Source organism: Pseudopipra pipra, chromosome 7 (genome assembly GCF_036250125.1).
Source record: "Pseudopipra pipra isolate bDixPip1 chromosome 7, bDixPip1.hap1, whole genome shotgun sequence".
Taxonomy (NCBI): domain Eukaryota; kingdom Metazoa; phylum Chordata; class Aves; order Passeriformes; family Pipridae; genus Pseudopipra; species Pseudopipra pipra.
Window position 1 is genome coordinate 4,355,087 of NC_087555.1, and position 14,879 is coordinate 4,369,965.

Genomic DNA, 14,879 nt, shown 5'->3' on the forward strand with positions numbered 1-14,879 from the left:
GGTTTGAATCTCAACTCTGTCTTTCATCAGGCCAGCAGGATGAAAGCCATAGGAAAGATCTCCTCATGGGGCCAATTTGGGCCTATTTGTGGAGAGATTTGATCTCCCCTGAATGTGTGCATGGCCCCCCTCATTGTTAGTGCCACTGGCTTCCCCTCTGCTGGGACAATAGTGCCTCAAGTCCTATCTCCTCCCTTATCTCTCTTCTCTTCCTAGCCTGTATCCCTGGCAGGCAGGGAGAGCGGGACCTTTGGGAAGAGCCAATTATGCAGATGGAGGAGCGAGAGGTGCTGTGTCAACCAACATCCCTTTTCTGGGAGAGGGGACAAGAAGAGGGAGCCTGTCCCAGCTCTTCCCTGCTTACTCTCCCCTCAATGATCCTGTAAGCCCCACCAGGAGGTGCTGTGGTGGGATCAAGGATGTTGTTCTCTGGCCCCTCAGCCATGCTGGGGCAGCATCAGTGAGTAGCTCACCTTGCTGGGGCTGCTGGTGCGGGAAGAGCAAGGTGACCCTTGTTTGGGATGCTGGAAGTGTCCATGGTGGAGGCTGTGGGTGCACTGGCTGACCTGATCCTCCACCTCAAGTGAAGCCATGAGGGATCAAGGTGGGATCCATCCTTTGTAAACCCATCTCTCCATCTTTACTTCAGTGTGTTCAAAGCCAGAGCCTGCAGACAGGGCACTCCAAAGCTTGCTTGACTGGAGCATGGTGGTCATGAGCCAAGGCAGCTGGCTGTTGCTGGGGGGGTACTGTGAGCCCTGTGAGGTGGGAGGCTCCCAGTGGCAGGGACAGCATTTTTTAAGCTGCCCCAAAAGCACAACAGCAATTAAGAGCTCTGCTTTAGATTTTGCCTAAGCCATGAGAGTCTGCTGGGTCCCTTCCTTCTGCTGGTGAGGAAGTTAACAAGGAACCCCTTGCTTTCCACTGCAGGTAAAAGAAAGTGCAAAAACGGCAAGGAAAGTAGATGTAGAAAAGCAAAAGGGTGGGGAAGAGGCAGTTGTGGAGCCAACTGTGATGGTGGAGTGTCTTTAAATCAAAGCACTCTTCTAAAAAGAAAACTTAAGCCCAGCAGATCTACTCAGCAGTCAAGTTCTGACTTTTTTTTCTTTTCTCAAAGCTATGTAATAATCATTAAATGCAGGGGATACTTTGTAAAATAGAACTCAAGAGAAGGGAGGAGGATGGAGCAGAATTTAAATTTAAAATTGGATAGAGATACAAAGCCCCTTAGTTTGCCATTTTGTCTTAATGCAGCTGGAGCTGGGCTTGACAAGATGCTGCCCAGAGCCTGTGGTAAATGTTTTACGGTACCGTGTATCAGCCAGATCAATTCTACTACGCTTGAGGGAGTGCAGATAAAATGGCTTAAAGATTCCCCTGCTGAAAGCGATAGTATCATCATTTATGCTGCAGAAGACAGATTTAGTCGCCTGACATTTATTTGGCCGCGATGTACTTTGCGGATTTCACACCCGGGGACGATAGCCAACCTGATGATGTCAGATGTGAGCTGCAAGAAAACGAAAAAAGAAAGAAAAAGACACACAAAAAAAATAGCGCTGTTCCTCTTTGGTCAGCCCGGATGAGTTTTGTGAAGTATCTTGGTTGTTTTGCTCCGCGGGGCTCTTCAGTGGACAAGAGTAGGATGTTACTGAAATGGTACGTCCTGCGCGTGCTTTGTGGTACGAAATGGCAGCAGAAATACCTGTTAACTGATGTGATTTCTTTCAATCCTGTCTGGCCTGTAGGTCACTCGAACTCCAAACTGAGCGAACATGAGCGCGCTTGATTTGACATCCATCCTTGATTTCCTGGAAACAGCCAACCTGACGGAGATCAACTGGACGTGCAGCAACGGCGACTGCATCACGGTGGATGCGACAACATGCCCTGGCACGCTCAACAAAAGCGCCCTGCTCTACACCTTGTCCTTCTTCTACATTTTCATCTTTGTCATAGGGCTGGTGGCCAACTCGGTTGTGGTGTGGGTCAACCTCCAAGCCAAAATGACTGGCTATGAAACCCACCTCTACATCTTCAATTTGGCCATCGCCGATCTGTGCGTCGTCATCACCCTCCCTGTGTGGGTCGTCTCCCTTGTCCAGCATAACCAGTGGCACATGGGAGAAATCACATGCAAGATAACTCACCTTATATTTTCCATCAACTTGTACAGCAGCATCTTCTTCCTGGCTTGCATGAGTGTGGACCGCTACCTGTCTGTGGCCTATTTCACCAACTCCAGCAATCGCAAGAAGAAGATAATCCGTCGCTGCATCTGCATCCTGGTTTGGCTCCTGGCCTTCTCCGCATCTCTCCCAGACACCTATTACCTCAAGACGGTCTCTTCCAGCAATGAAACCTACTGCCGTCCCGTCTATCCGGAGGAGAGCTTCAAAGAGTGGCTGATTGGCATGGAGCTCATCTCTGTCGTGCTGGGCTTTCTTATCCCCTTTCCCATCATTGCTGTCTTTTATTTCCTCCTTGCCAAGACCATCTCTGCCTCCAGTGACCAAGAGCGGAAGAGCAACGGGAAGATCATCTTCTCCTACGTGGTGGTGTTTCTCGTCTGCTGGCTGCCCTACCACGTGGCTGTCCTGCTTGACATCTTCTACAGCCTTCATTTCATCCCCTTCAGCTGTCACATGGAGAACTTCCTGTATGCCACTCTCCACATCACTCAGTGTTTCTCTCTAGTCCATTGCTGCGTCAACCCCATCCTGTACAGCTTCATCAACCGCAACTACCGATACGAGCTCATGAAAGCCTTTATTTTCAAGTACTCTGCCAAAACAGGTCTCACTAAACTCATCGACGCTTCCAGGGTGTCGGAAGCAGAATACTCTGCTCTGGAGCAAAATGCCAAATGACTGCAACCCCATGAAGAAACCTCCCTGACTCTCTGACCTGGTGTTTCCTTGTGTGTTGTGGTTTGTTGTTTATTTTTTAACTCCCTCCTTTCCATGTGCTTGTTATGAACGGGGCATGAATTCCAGCCTACAAAAGAGAGAGCAAAGTGTAATTTAAGAGTAGAATCAGTTGCAAAGTGGAAGTGGTACCAAAATTAAAACCTTTCCTCCTCCTAGCCCAGTCTGGACTTCTCAACAATGCTATGCAAATGAAAATGACTTCCTAGCAGACAAAGCCATTGTGTACCACAAATAACACATATTTCCAGGATAAGCTTTTCCTTCCACATGTAGATTCCCTCTTGTCTCCTTGTGTGTGTTTTTATATATAGTGTGTTGTATTTAAAAGCTCGAGACTTTATTTTCTGGCTCTTGGTGTACCTTATACAATTGTATTTGAAAGTTAAATATATTTTTATCATGTATTTGAAGTATATTGCTGATGAGCGTATCCAGAGTGCTGTAGTCTGAGTGTTAGATTGCCATTTGGTTTCAAGAGGATGCTGATAACCAGAATGGAAATGGTCTCTTAGGTGCATCCTCCCTGGCTGACACACTTTATCGACCGTAGCTTTATGTGGTGTCATACCCACATGTCTGGAGCATGAAATGTATGTAGTGTAATATAGCTACCATCATGTTAAAATTAACAGTATTGTCAGAGTCATTAACTCCTGTGCCCCTGCTTCACCAAGCTGTGTCCTTCTGCACAGAATGAATGATCTTACTGCTGAGAGTTGTCTCTATTTGTAAGTTATTTTTTTAAAATAAAGATCTGCAAAAAAAAAAAAAAGTTATGCCTGCCAGTGGTTTGACTTGCCATGCTCCTCCTCCTCAGGAAAAAAAAAAACAAACCAAAAAGAAGAAATCCCAAGGCCACCCTCTGTCCTTTGGTGCAGGAGCAGACAGCTCAGTCGGTGTTTTCCTGGTGTTTGTTGGCAGTGGCCAGAAACCACTGATGGAGGGGTGTGAGACGGGCACCGGTGTGTGGTGACTGGGGAGGGGGTGGGAGGAGCAGATCTGTGGAGGGCTGTGCTGTTGGGAAAGGTAAAACTGATGGATTTATAAGGTGAAAACCGTTGGGAGTGATGAAAAGCTGTGTTTTTCTAGCTTAGGAATAAACATGTGGAGGAAAACTACGCAAGTGTGCAGATGGGACTAATCCAGGTTCAGTGCTCTGTGGGTTTTGCTTGTGATGGAATTGGGGGGTTAGTGGTCCTGACAGCACTAAATCCCTTTTTATCTCCTCTTCCCTTTGTTATGGTTTACATGGGCAGGATGCAGCCGCTGTGGGACCTGTGAAGTGGAGCTTTAGGCCAGCGAAGCACTCAAGTCGTGGCTGTCTCAGGACAAGGTATTTAATGTCAACTCGATGATGTCTCCCAGCCGTCGCTGGGGTGTGTGTTTTACAGCTCCAGCACAGCGCTAACTGTGAAGGCTGCACTTAAATTCCTGTTAAATCCAAGCATACCCTCCTCTCTCTGCGATCCCAACTGCCAAAATATCTCGACTGTGTTTTTGTTTCTTTCTCTGTGTTCCATTACTGCCTTCTTGAAGGTCAGGCTGTAAAAATAGACGTTTACCAGCGCTGCCAAATCTGCCATCCCCTCCTTGTGCTGGTGTTGCTAAGAAAGCACTGGTCCATCTCCAGATGGGGAGAAATCCCAAAAGAGAGAGGATTTCTGATGGCAGAGAAGGGCAGCTGGCGTAGCTGTGACAACGGAATGCTAATGTAACTTTCTGTGCCGATGCTTCTTATAAGCAGTGGATTTTTTGAGCTTCCTGTGAGCCTTTCTTGAGGTACTGCTGAACTGCAAGGAAAGTGCTCCCTCATGCTGACAGATAAAATTGGTTAATGCTGAGAAATTAATTTCCTGCTTTAGCTGGGCATTGTTTCCCATGCCTCAGCATCGCTCTGTGTTCTCTCCAAAGGTGCTGGATACGGCTCTGGCACCCCCTTCCCATCCACCTATGGGTCTTGCTCAGTTTGGAGCAGCAGAACTGTTTCAGATCAGGTTCCCTCTCAGACACTGTGTTGTTTTCACGTGGTGCTGTAGCTGGTTTGGATTGGCAGAAACTCATGGTTATTTTTTTTCTCTCTGCAGTTTGGTATTCACAGCACAGTGTCAGCCCTGGAGATACCCTGGGTGGTGCTGAGTGCTGGGGAGATCCTGCAGACCTGCTGCAGAGACCAGACTGATAAAGTCTCCAGGCCTCTTGGTGAGGTGGATCGTGGTGGGACAGTGCCTTTTTGCAAAAGCAGGGTCAGACAGAGAGCAGGTAAAGGTCAGGACCTTGACCAACAACTGTATCGTGCACACACAGGTCCTTTCCAGCTCCTCAGAAGGAAAGATCTGAGGCTGAGCACCCACCTTGTCTCCTTGGCCCTTGAAAGGACAAGAGGAGCTGGAAGGCAGCACCCCCACACACCAGCAGCACTGGGCTGTGGAAGGGGGAACAAGGTCCTCTCCAGGGATCAGCACTGGTGGGTGGCCCCAAGGTGGCCATGACCTGTGATAAGGGTGGTAATGGGCAGAGGGTGGGAGATGGGTGGAGTGCAGAACAGTGCAGGGGGACAGAAGGATGGAGTTTGTCACTGTTGCATATTTCTCATTAGGACTTTGTTTTCATGCAGAAAGTTCCCCAAAATCAAACTGTAGCAGAGGTATAATAGGAAAAAACATGTCTGTGTTCTAGGAAGCTTTCCTCATGGCTTCGTGTGATGCAATACCCCAGATGGTGTTTGTACTGAGACCAAAAAAGTGAATATGCACCCCTTGGAGTCTGATATGAGGGAATTTGTCAGTGGATAACAGGTGACTGAAAATGTGAGTTTGCAGATAGATGTGACTGTGACTTGGAGTGATTGATGTGGTGGCAGCTGTCACTTTGTTTGGCCAAACGTCCCAACTCTGGATATTGGGGTGTTCAGGAAGAATTTCTTCATGGGAAGGGAGCATTGGAAGGGGCTGCTCAGGGAGGTGGTGGAGTCCCCATCCCTGCAGGTGTCCAAGGAAGGACCGGATGTGGCACTTAATGCTCTGGGCTGGGTGACAAGGTGCAGATTGGGCACAGGTTGGACTCGGTGACCTTGGAGGTGCTTTCCAACCTCAATGATTCTGTGTTACGAAGGGTCCCCGCTTTTCCTGCTGTGGCTTTGTGGCTGCCTGTGCCCGGGGATCCCCTTTGTTCCTCTGGCAGCTACAGTTGTATGTGGGGGTTCAGGTCTTGCCTTTGCCAGGAGCTCAAATTCACTGTTAAGGCTTGGGTGGAAAATAAGTAAAAATCAGACATAAGCCACGTTGGAGCAAGTCCTCCTGCTTAACTCTTGTGCTTTCTGGCTGAAAGCGTCTCCACGAGCCTGAGACAGGCACTGAGCAAATAAAAATATATCTACTCTGCGAGAAAGGGTTTATTTCTTTTCTTATATAGAAAGTGCAGTCCTGCTTTATTGTTACTTAAACACAGATTTCCTTTTATGAGCCATAAACGACATTCAGGTGTAGCACAGTGACTTTAAATCAGCTCCTCTGGCAACCATCTAGGTAATGTACTGTAAGGAACGCCCAACTGCCCTCTTTCTCCTTGTGTTAATTCATCGTTTCAGTGCTGCTGACTTTAGATACTTGCCTTTCATGAGTTCACTGAGCATAAAAGCCAGTTAAAGTTCCTAAGAAGCATGAAATAACTCAGCTGTGAGCAATATTGAAGCACATGGGGGCGGCAGCGCTGCCAAAGCCAGCTCTTTATTCTGTTTCAGAGAGTTTCTGGATGAGGAGAGTTGAGCTGGTACTTTAAAGGTGATGGGGTGTGGGCTGAGCAGGGCATGATGTGATGGGGGTGGGTTTTGGGAGGAACTGATGTGTACAAGGCCCAGGGTTTGCTTCAGCCTCCCTGCTCTGTTATGGTGTGTGGCTGAAGAGCATCCGAGCCAGAGTCTGCTCTGACTTACAGCCTGGATTTACAGTGGGATAATGCTGCTGATTTAAAAGGAGCTATCTGGATTTATAGGGCTTTTTATAAGTCGGATCAGGAATTTTAGCCATAATCCTGTGCAAATGTCTGGGTGTGAGTGGTGACGTGCCCATCTGCATCACTAATGCAGTGTAATACCCACATCCAGCCCAAATGAAGGATGTAATAACAGCAGCACAACAGACAATAACAGTGTGAGTTTGCTTTCACAGAAGTACGTGCATTAAAGGGTTATAATGTGATTCAAACCAGGCTCACAAAGATCCTGGGGTGGATAATCCAGCCATAACTCTAAAACATGTGGCTGACTTTGTAGCACCCACTGTCACCAGAAAAATCCATCTCCTTCCACTTTGGTAGTTGCTGTTTGAAAACAACTCATTTTTTTTATTTGTGTCTCCATCTATTTGTTTTTCTGGCATCATGTGGAATACGTGCAAGGCCCTTGCTAAAGCTCTCTATCCTGGAACTGTGAAAACTTCATAGGGCCAAAGATATACCAACATCCCAATGATGTGAGTCCAGGGAGGCCACTCAGTCCTAAAATCTTGAGGAGGATGGCACTGGAGTGGGCATTACAGTAAGGCTTTTTTACTTATTTACCTTACCAGGCAGGTCAATATCTTTACAGGGAAGCACTGGGAAACCAACCAGACTCTCAGCAGATGATGTTTCTTGACATCAGCTGGTTTGCAGCCAACTCTGATGATGGATGTTGCCTCTTGCCTTTAGGTTAACAGGGGAAAAATCCCAGCCCCCTCTCATGTTTGCTCTCTGTACAGTGCTATTTCCAGACTAAAGAAAAAGAGTTAAATTACATTTTAACTGAACAATACCTACAACAGCAAAGGTCAGGAAACTTTTACATAAGGTCACCCTATCGATTGGATCAGTGAAAGGAGAGACATCAAATACTTTGCCATGAAAGGCTGAAAAGAAGTAAATTCAGCATGATATATTGAAACCCAAGTCTCTTTCATATGTGGCAGAGCCTCTGACATAGCAGGTTTACTGTTCAAGCTGAGATATGTTGCCTTGCCAACATATATTCTGAGTTACCCAAGCAGATTTAATGTTTTTGCAGTAGTGACTTTTCCCTTTTTTGGAGGGGACGCTTTTCTTTTTCTTTAAAAAAAAAAAAAAAATTGTTGCAGAAGATTTCAAACCTACCTAGGAAATGACCTTAATCAATTTAGTTCCACCAATGAGTATGAAAACTCAGATCTTTCTTTTTGCTTTCTCTAAACATTGTCTTGCTTGCATTGAGCAGGGTGACCAAGTCACAGCTTGAGAGAAAAGTGCATTTTGTTTGTTGTTTTGTTGTGGTTTTTTTTTTACCCATCCAAGTGGCAGCTCTGTTTTGTCCAAAAGGATTGACGTGACTGACAAGTGTTTTGAATTTCTAAGCTCTGAGGTCTCCAAATGCATGAAAAGCGAATGACACACACATAAAAATGTAAATCTTTGGAAAACAAACACCAACTAGAGACAAAAAAAATAACAATTCTGCAAAAGGGTGACAGACGCTGCATTCATTCTGTTTTTTTTTTTTTCCCCTCCCTTTTTCTTTTTAATAAGCCAGTGTTTCTGGGCCACCTACAGGCACATTTGCGTCTCCTGCAGCGGGGAATCGGGATGAACAATGAGCCCAAGTCATGGGCAGGGTGGGTCTCTCTGCAGCTCGGGGTCACAGCTCCCATCACCACCAGCTCTCTGAGATCTGTTCCCATCAGCTCCGTGGGCAGTGCCGTGGGTTTTAGTGCAATGGGCACATGGCATCTGGAATGTCCTCGTTGTTCAGAGCTTGGGCTGTGGGAGTCCCAGGAGAGTGAAACCATTGAGCTGGGCTGTGTCTCACCTCCCAGCCCTGCTGAAGCTGGATAAAGGTGGGCTTTGAGATGGGAGAGCCCTGCTAGTCCCATCACTTTCCACGGGTTGGTGAGGGGTCCCAGACTGGATTAAGGCATCCTCTGGGATGTCCTCAAACAGGCTGCTTTGGTTTAGGTCTGTGGGGTGTTGTTACCATAGATTCACATGTTGTGAATCATAGAATCTCCTGAGTTGGAAGGGACCCACAAGAATCATTGAGTCCAAGTCCTGGCCCCGCCCAGGACACCCCAACAATCCCACCCTGTCCCTGAGAGCGTTGTCCAAACGCTCCTGGAGCTCTGGCAGCCTTGGGGCTGTGCCCGATGCCCTGGGGGGCCTGCTCAGTGCCCCACCACCCTCTGGGGCAAAACTTTTTCCTGATATCCAACCTAACCCTCCCTTGACTCAGCTTCATGGTATTCCCTTGGGTCATATCCCTGGTCACCAGCGATCAAGTGTGAGAAGGAAGGAAAGGCTTCTCCCTTCCTCCAGGCATCCCATTGCAACCTTGTTGTCCCTTGCTGTCCTGGGTAACGACTGTTCAGCTCAGGATTACCCATGACAGCCCCATGAACTTCCTCTGGAGAGCATTTTAATGATTTTTGCTTCCTTTCACCAAGGGCTGGTAAAATACCTGAGATCACACCAGCTGAATGCAGGATGTGTTTTCATGGAGCAGCCCATGAGCCCCACTGTCTCCTGGCTCTCTTTTTCCTCATGGCCTCACTCTAAAACCAAAGCAGGATGAAAGACACAGGAATCCTGTGCCGTGTGGGAGATGCTGAGCCCTTGACTATGTCAGAGCTCTTGTCTCTAACCCAGCCAACTCCTTCCATGGCCCGGCTTCACTTTCAAGGCTGTGCCCTTGCTTTGGTGAGTGGTGGTTTACAAAGAGGATGGTGATGGGGAGAGGGTTTTTCTTCTCATTTCCCGTCCCGTCTGGCTGGTGAATGCGGGGTTTTTGGTTGAGGGGTTTGGAGGAGCGAGGGGGGCAGTCAGTCGGAAACGCCGACTCTGAAGGCTCCAGAGAGCCACCGGCGCCACTTCCTCTTGGTTCAGCTCCACCAGTTCCCCACGGCTGCTTCCATGGGAAGCTGGCTGGCTGAGGAGAATCCATACCTTCCCTCTGCAGTCGATCAATGAAATGCTGGAGTGTTTTGGATTCCTCTTTGCAGGAGAGAATAGTCCTCATTGTATGCCTGGAGAATAAAATAGCAAAGGGAGGGAGGGAGGGAGGCTCTTTCCTGTGCACGCTCCGACTCTCCTGGCTGAGAGGCAGCTTTGCTCACCCACATTTGAGTTTGGCAGTACTTGGGACTTTCTAAACCTTGCCAGAGTTGTGTCTGTCTGCAGAGTGCGTGCCAGGTATGCTTTGCTCAATCTGATTATGGGATGAGGGTGTTGGAGCCTAGGAGATCCCTGGGAAAGGATGAGAAGTGGGTGTTTAGTGAAAGAAGCATCAGCAGCCCTGACAGTTTGCTATCATGAGCTGTTCTCTGGGCACCGTCTCAGCCCCATCACTCCTTTGCAACTGGTGATCTCTTGGTCCTGCTTCTGCAAAAGATACTTCAAGATGAAAGCCTAGATTTCAGGTTGAAAACTCTCAGACAGGTGAACATCCTGAGTGTCTGACAGGGGTGACTACTTGGCTCAGCCCCTGAATGTCTGAATGCAAACTTGAAGTGCATTAAACTTTCTCCAGGCAGTCGGGGTTTCACACTTAGAAAAGCTTTCTGAGGTTTCCAGTGTTTGCTGCTTCCAGTCACGATGGAATTCAAAAGTGCAAAGGCCCATGGAAATGATTAATAAAGAACAAAAACCAGACTGTGAGACAGGTTCAGCTCCACAACGACCCTGAAATCATAGGCTTGCAGTAGTCTCATGCTTTGTTTAGGTAGATTTGCTCTTGTAGAGCTGGAAATTTTTCAAACTGTATTCAAGCCCAGGTGCTGCTTGTATAAGGGTCGAGAATGTCTCCAGGTGTAAAATTTCCAGTGTCTGTTGGCATCAGTGTGTTATATTCATTTATGTGTCTGGAAAGTCTGGTCCAGGCAGTTTGGTGGAATTAAATGGGATTCGCTTGCACAGTGGGTAAGTGCTTCTGTACACATAGCCTTCTCCCCACGGTTTGCCGTAGATCTTGTTGACAACCTCTTTACCTCATGGTGGTGACAAGGTCCCAGACACCTCTCAGCCTGGATTTCTTCATACGAGGTTTCTTGACTCCCCTCTGCTCTGTGGGACCAGCAGTTCGTTGCCTGTGGTGTGTTGGACCTGGGAGGTGTCTGTGGAAGGGGAGGCTGCTTCCCATTTGCTCCAAGGAAAATCTCCACAGGCAAAGGCCCCTTTGGAGATGGTATCGGCCCAAAGAGGGATTGTTGTCACACACACTGTGAAAGGAAGCAAATGCTTAGGATGAGGAGTCAGGTTTAGCAGGTCCTTCTCTTTGGTGATGCATGTTGGGATCTGCTTCCATGCGGTGAGTGTTATTCCAGCTCAGCCGTGGCTCCTGGGAATAATGGGACATTCCATGCATCAGCAGCTCATTGTCCCCATCCTGCCCACTCCTGTGCCCGTGGCTGATACCCAGGGCAAGAAATTTTGGCCTGGCTGGAGCCGGTGTCACTAATTCTGACTTGTAAGGTCAGACTGTGGGGCCTTCAAGGGGTCCATGAGCTCTCTTGAGGCTTGTCATGTCTTTATGCTGTTTGTACTATATATATGTATATGCTGTATTTATGTATATTTATGTTAATATTAAGCTGGGGGTGTATAATGTGGTAACACACAGCACCAGAAATATTATCTGGGATCTCACAAATCCCTTCTCCTTTCCTGGGGTAAGTGGCCAACCCTTCCCACTCTCCAAGGCATTTGATTACATCCACTGTGCTTAGGAGCTAAAGTGTCTCAGCTTGCAGGGTGATGGAAAAGGGAACTCCAAAGGAACTGTAAGTGGCCAGGTTTGTGTTACACACGTAGGACCTTCCTTACAGGGAGTCATCCGAAGCTGATTTAATCACCTTCCCCCTTCTATTGACAGCTAAAGTTGTGCATTAGAGGAAGACACTAGGAGAGAATGATTACAGACAAGACTCTGAGGTAACCCATCATCCCATGCCTTGTAGGAGAAAGATGGAGACAAGTGATGTGGGAAGAACAAAGCTGTTGACTGTTTCCACGACCTGTGATTCACAGGTAAAGAGGGTTTTTTTCCCCCTTTGCTGTGCTAAGATGTAAGTTAAGATGCCATCTTAATCAGAAACGCATCCAGTTCTGATTTTGAGTCAGCTGAGGTGTTGTTGGGGCTTTTTCGTAGCGTGCAACCTCTCTGTTTGCTCTTGTTGTTCATTTGCAAGGGCTGAAGATGGGAGCTTGGATTTGGGAGAGCTGAGAAGCCTATGTTGAACTGAAAGGCTGTTTTTAGCAGCAGCATCTGCTTGATGACCAGCACTGTATTGATCAGGATAGATAAAACTCACCCAAGGTGTTTTGCTTGACTGTACTCTTTCTCTGCCTCCTGGGGTCTTCTTGACCTCCTCCTGCAAACCTGGAGCTGGGAAACTTGTGTTTCCACCAGTTCCAGGAGCCTTATCTCTGCTTTGCAGCCGGGAGCAGGACCCTGTCCTATCTGTGGTGCTGCAGGCACGGCTCCACACGAGCCGGCACCTGAAATCCCAACAGGCAGCACCAAGTTCTCTGCTCATCTTTGCCATGTCCCTTCCTGTTGAGGATCATTTCTCTGGGCCCCCTGATGAACGTGACGAGGGATGACACTTTGTAAAAGCCATTTTGTAGCTGGTAAGTGTTCCAGGGCAGCTCCCTGCCTTATTCTCTGGTGGTCCTGCTGCCTGCAGCATTCCCACAACCTCGTTGAGGTTTGTCGGAAGCAATATCTCTCGTTAGATTATCCAATAGATTTGGGAAAAAACAGGCAAGCCACTCTTCAGGCTAAAAGCATATCTGTTTTTCCCCAGTTGTGTCAGTGCTGGTTTTTCCAGCTGATAAAAGCCATGTGCTGTGCTCCCTGTGCTATCAAACGCTGTGAGACGTTGCAGGAGTTCTGGGCCCGCTGTTGGCAGCAAACCTTGTTCTGGTGGAGCCCAGTTCCTACTCCCCTCTGTCTGAAAGCCCCTTGGGAGGTGATCCCTGCTCAGGTGGGAGCTTCCCAGCTGCTTACAAAGATGTGAAGGTCTCTTCTCTTGTCTGTCATCCCTGAAAACACATTCTCCAGGCAGCTCCTGAGAGCCAGAGTTGCCCACAGCCCCCTTACAATCCATGTTTGACAGACTGAACCAGCTGGTTAAGAAACTCCTCCAAGATAACACCAGGGCTATTTGTTTTATAGTCCAATCCAGTGACATTTTATTCCCTCACCAGCAGTAGCCAGTTGTTTTTTTGCAAGTCTAATACAGGTTACTAATATATCATGTGATAAAATTATGGGTTTTTCTCTAGTGCCAGACACTTGGAAGCATCTGGTTAGATAGAGAAGTACCTGGCATGGATAAATCATTGATTAAAAAGCTTGTAATTTTTTTTTTAACTACTTTTATTTTATGTTTCCTCATGTGTGCTCCCACCTCCTGGGGCATCTCCCCAGCTGGCTGGGGAGGAGTGACTGTCACTGAAAGCCCAGCCCAGAGGATGCTCTGCTGGAAAGACAAAGTGGTGGGAATGCTCTGAAGTCAGTTTTATACCTCATTTACAGGGGTCTGCCTTTAAAAGCAAAAAATAGGTTTCCTTTACTTACTTGGCAGAGGAAACATTTTGCACAGGGCTCTTGTCAGAGCATCTGTTCCCCTCATTTACAAAGCAGCTGTTTAAGATGTGCTTTGTAAATGTGTAGTGTGGCATATTACTCATCTAGTAATTCCCTGCTCCATGTAAGAACAGGATGGGATGTCCTCTCAGTTCCACATACCTTTGCCTGTGGGGATTGGAGTTTTCCAGCTGAGGTGTCTGCCTTGGACCATGTTCTTCTGGAGAAGTACCAGCTCAGAGTGGGACAGTCAGTTCTGAGAATAAAACTGTGGAAAGCCAAATCATTTTTCCACCTTGAAGTAAGCCCGGCTCTTGTGGAAAAGGCAAGGGGAAAAGAAGGGAAACTGTTAGAGCTTTTCAGTTAATTCCCTGAATATGCCTCTACATGGACCATGTTTTACCTTTCCAGTGTCTTCCTCTGAGCTGTTCTTGCCTTTTTGCAAGCCTGAGGGCTTTGGGCACAAAGAGATCAGTGGCCTGTCATTGGGGGAACCTTATCTCCATTTGGTGGCTTCCAGGAGGAAGTGCTGAACTGGCTGGAAGCGTGATGAGTTTGTAGTTCATGCTTTTATCATGTTTAAGGCCATTTTTTTTTCTTTTTAGAGACAGACCATATCCCAGAATGGAGGAAGTTATAGAGTTTCTAGAATATGTTAAGATCCGTATAAACTAATCCCACTGGGGTATGCCTGGGGCTCACCTAAAATCATCATGGAGTGCTGTGTCTGGTTCTGTGCCCTCATGGAAGAGACATCGATGGGCTGGAGCGTGTGCAGGGAAGGGAACAGAGCTGGGAAGGGGCTGGAGCAGCAGGAGCAGCTGAGGGAGCTGGGGGGGCTCAGCCTGGAGAAAAGGAGGCTCAGGGGGGGCCTTCTGGCTCTGCAACCCCTTGACAGGAGGGGGGAGCCGAGGGGTGTCGGGCTCTGCTCCCAGGGAACAAGGGACAGGAGGAGAAGGAACGGCCTCAAGTTGTGCCAGGGAGGTTCATGTTGGACGTCAGGAGGAATTGTTGTGTTTTCCAGCCTCTGGGAGCAGCAGTGGGGGAATGGAAACAGCCTGGGTGCAGGGAGCTGGCATTTTACCCTCCAGGGTAGCCCTGCAAGTGAAGATATTCGAAATTAAATGCAAAAAATAATCATGTTTACAGTGAGCTGGAGCCCCAGCACTTGTCTGTTGGCTAATGGGCAATTAAACTCTCCCAACAGGTTTTCTGCCCAGACATGATAAGACAGGAGGGTGTGAGTGAGGTATTATGGACAGTTTCTGGATGCATCTTGTCCTGGGGGTTTACTCTGGGGGCTGATGCAAGGGAACATCTCCCGTAGAACACCCTTTATGTTCATTTCACAACCGATTTGCTTC

At 47.8% G+C, this 14,879-nt stretch overlaps 1 protein-coding gene across 1 annotated transcript in view; it reads left to right on the forward strand.

The window, feature by feature from the left end:
• Window positions 1–14,879, forward strand: part of ACKR3 (atypical chemokine receptor 3) — a 132,271-nt gene that overhangs the window by 17,238 nt on the left and 100,154 nt on the right. Inside the window, exons 4-6 of the mRNA XM_064660302.1 lie at window positions 1,749–5,189; window positions 5,607–5,725; window positions 11,797–12,554. Of these exons, the coding sequence (XP_064516372.1) occupies window positions 1,776–2,870 (1,095 nt within the window). The 5' untranslated portion in view covers window positions 1,749–1,775 and the 3' untranslated portion in view covers window positions 2,871–5,189; window positions 5,607–5,725; window positions 11,797–12,554. The remainder of the gene's footprint in view (window positions 1–1,748; window positions 5,190–5,606; window positions 5,726–11,796; window positions 12,555–14,879) is intronic.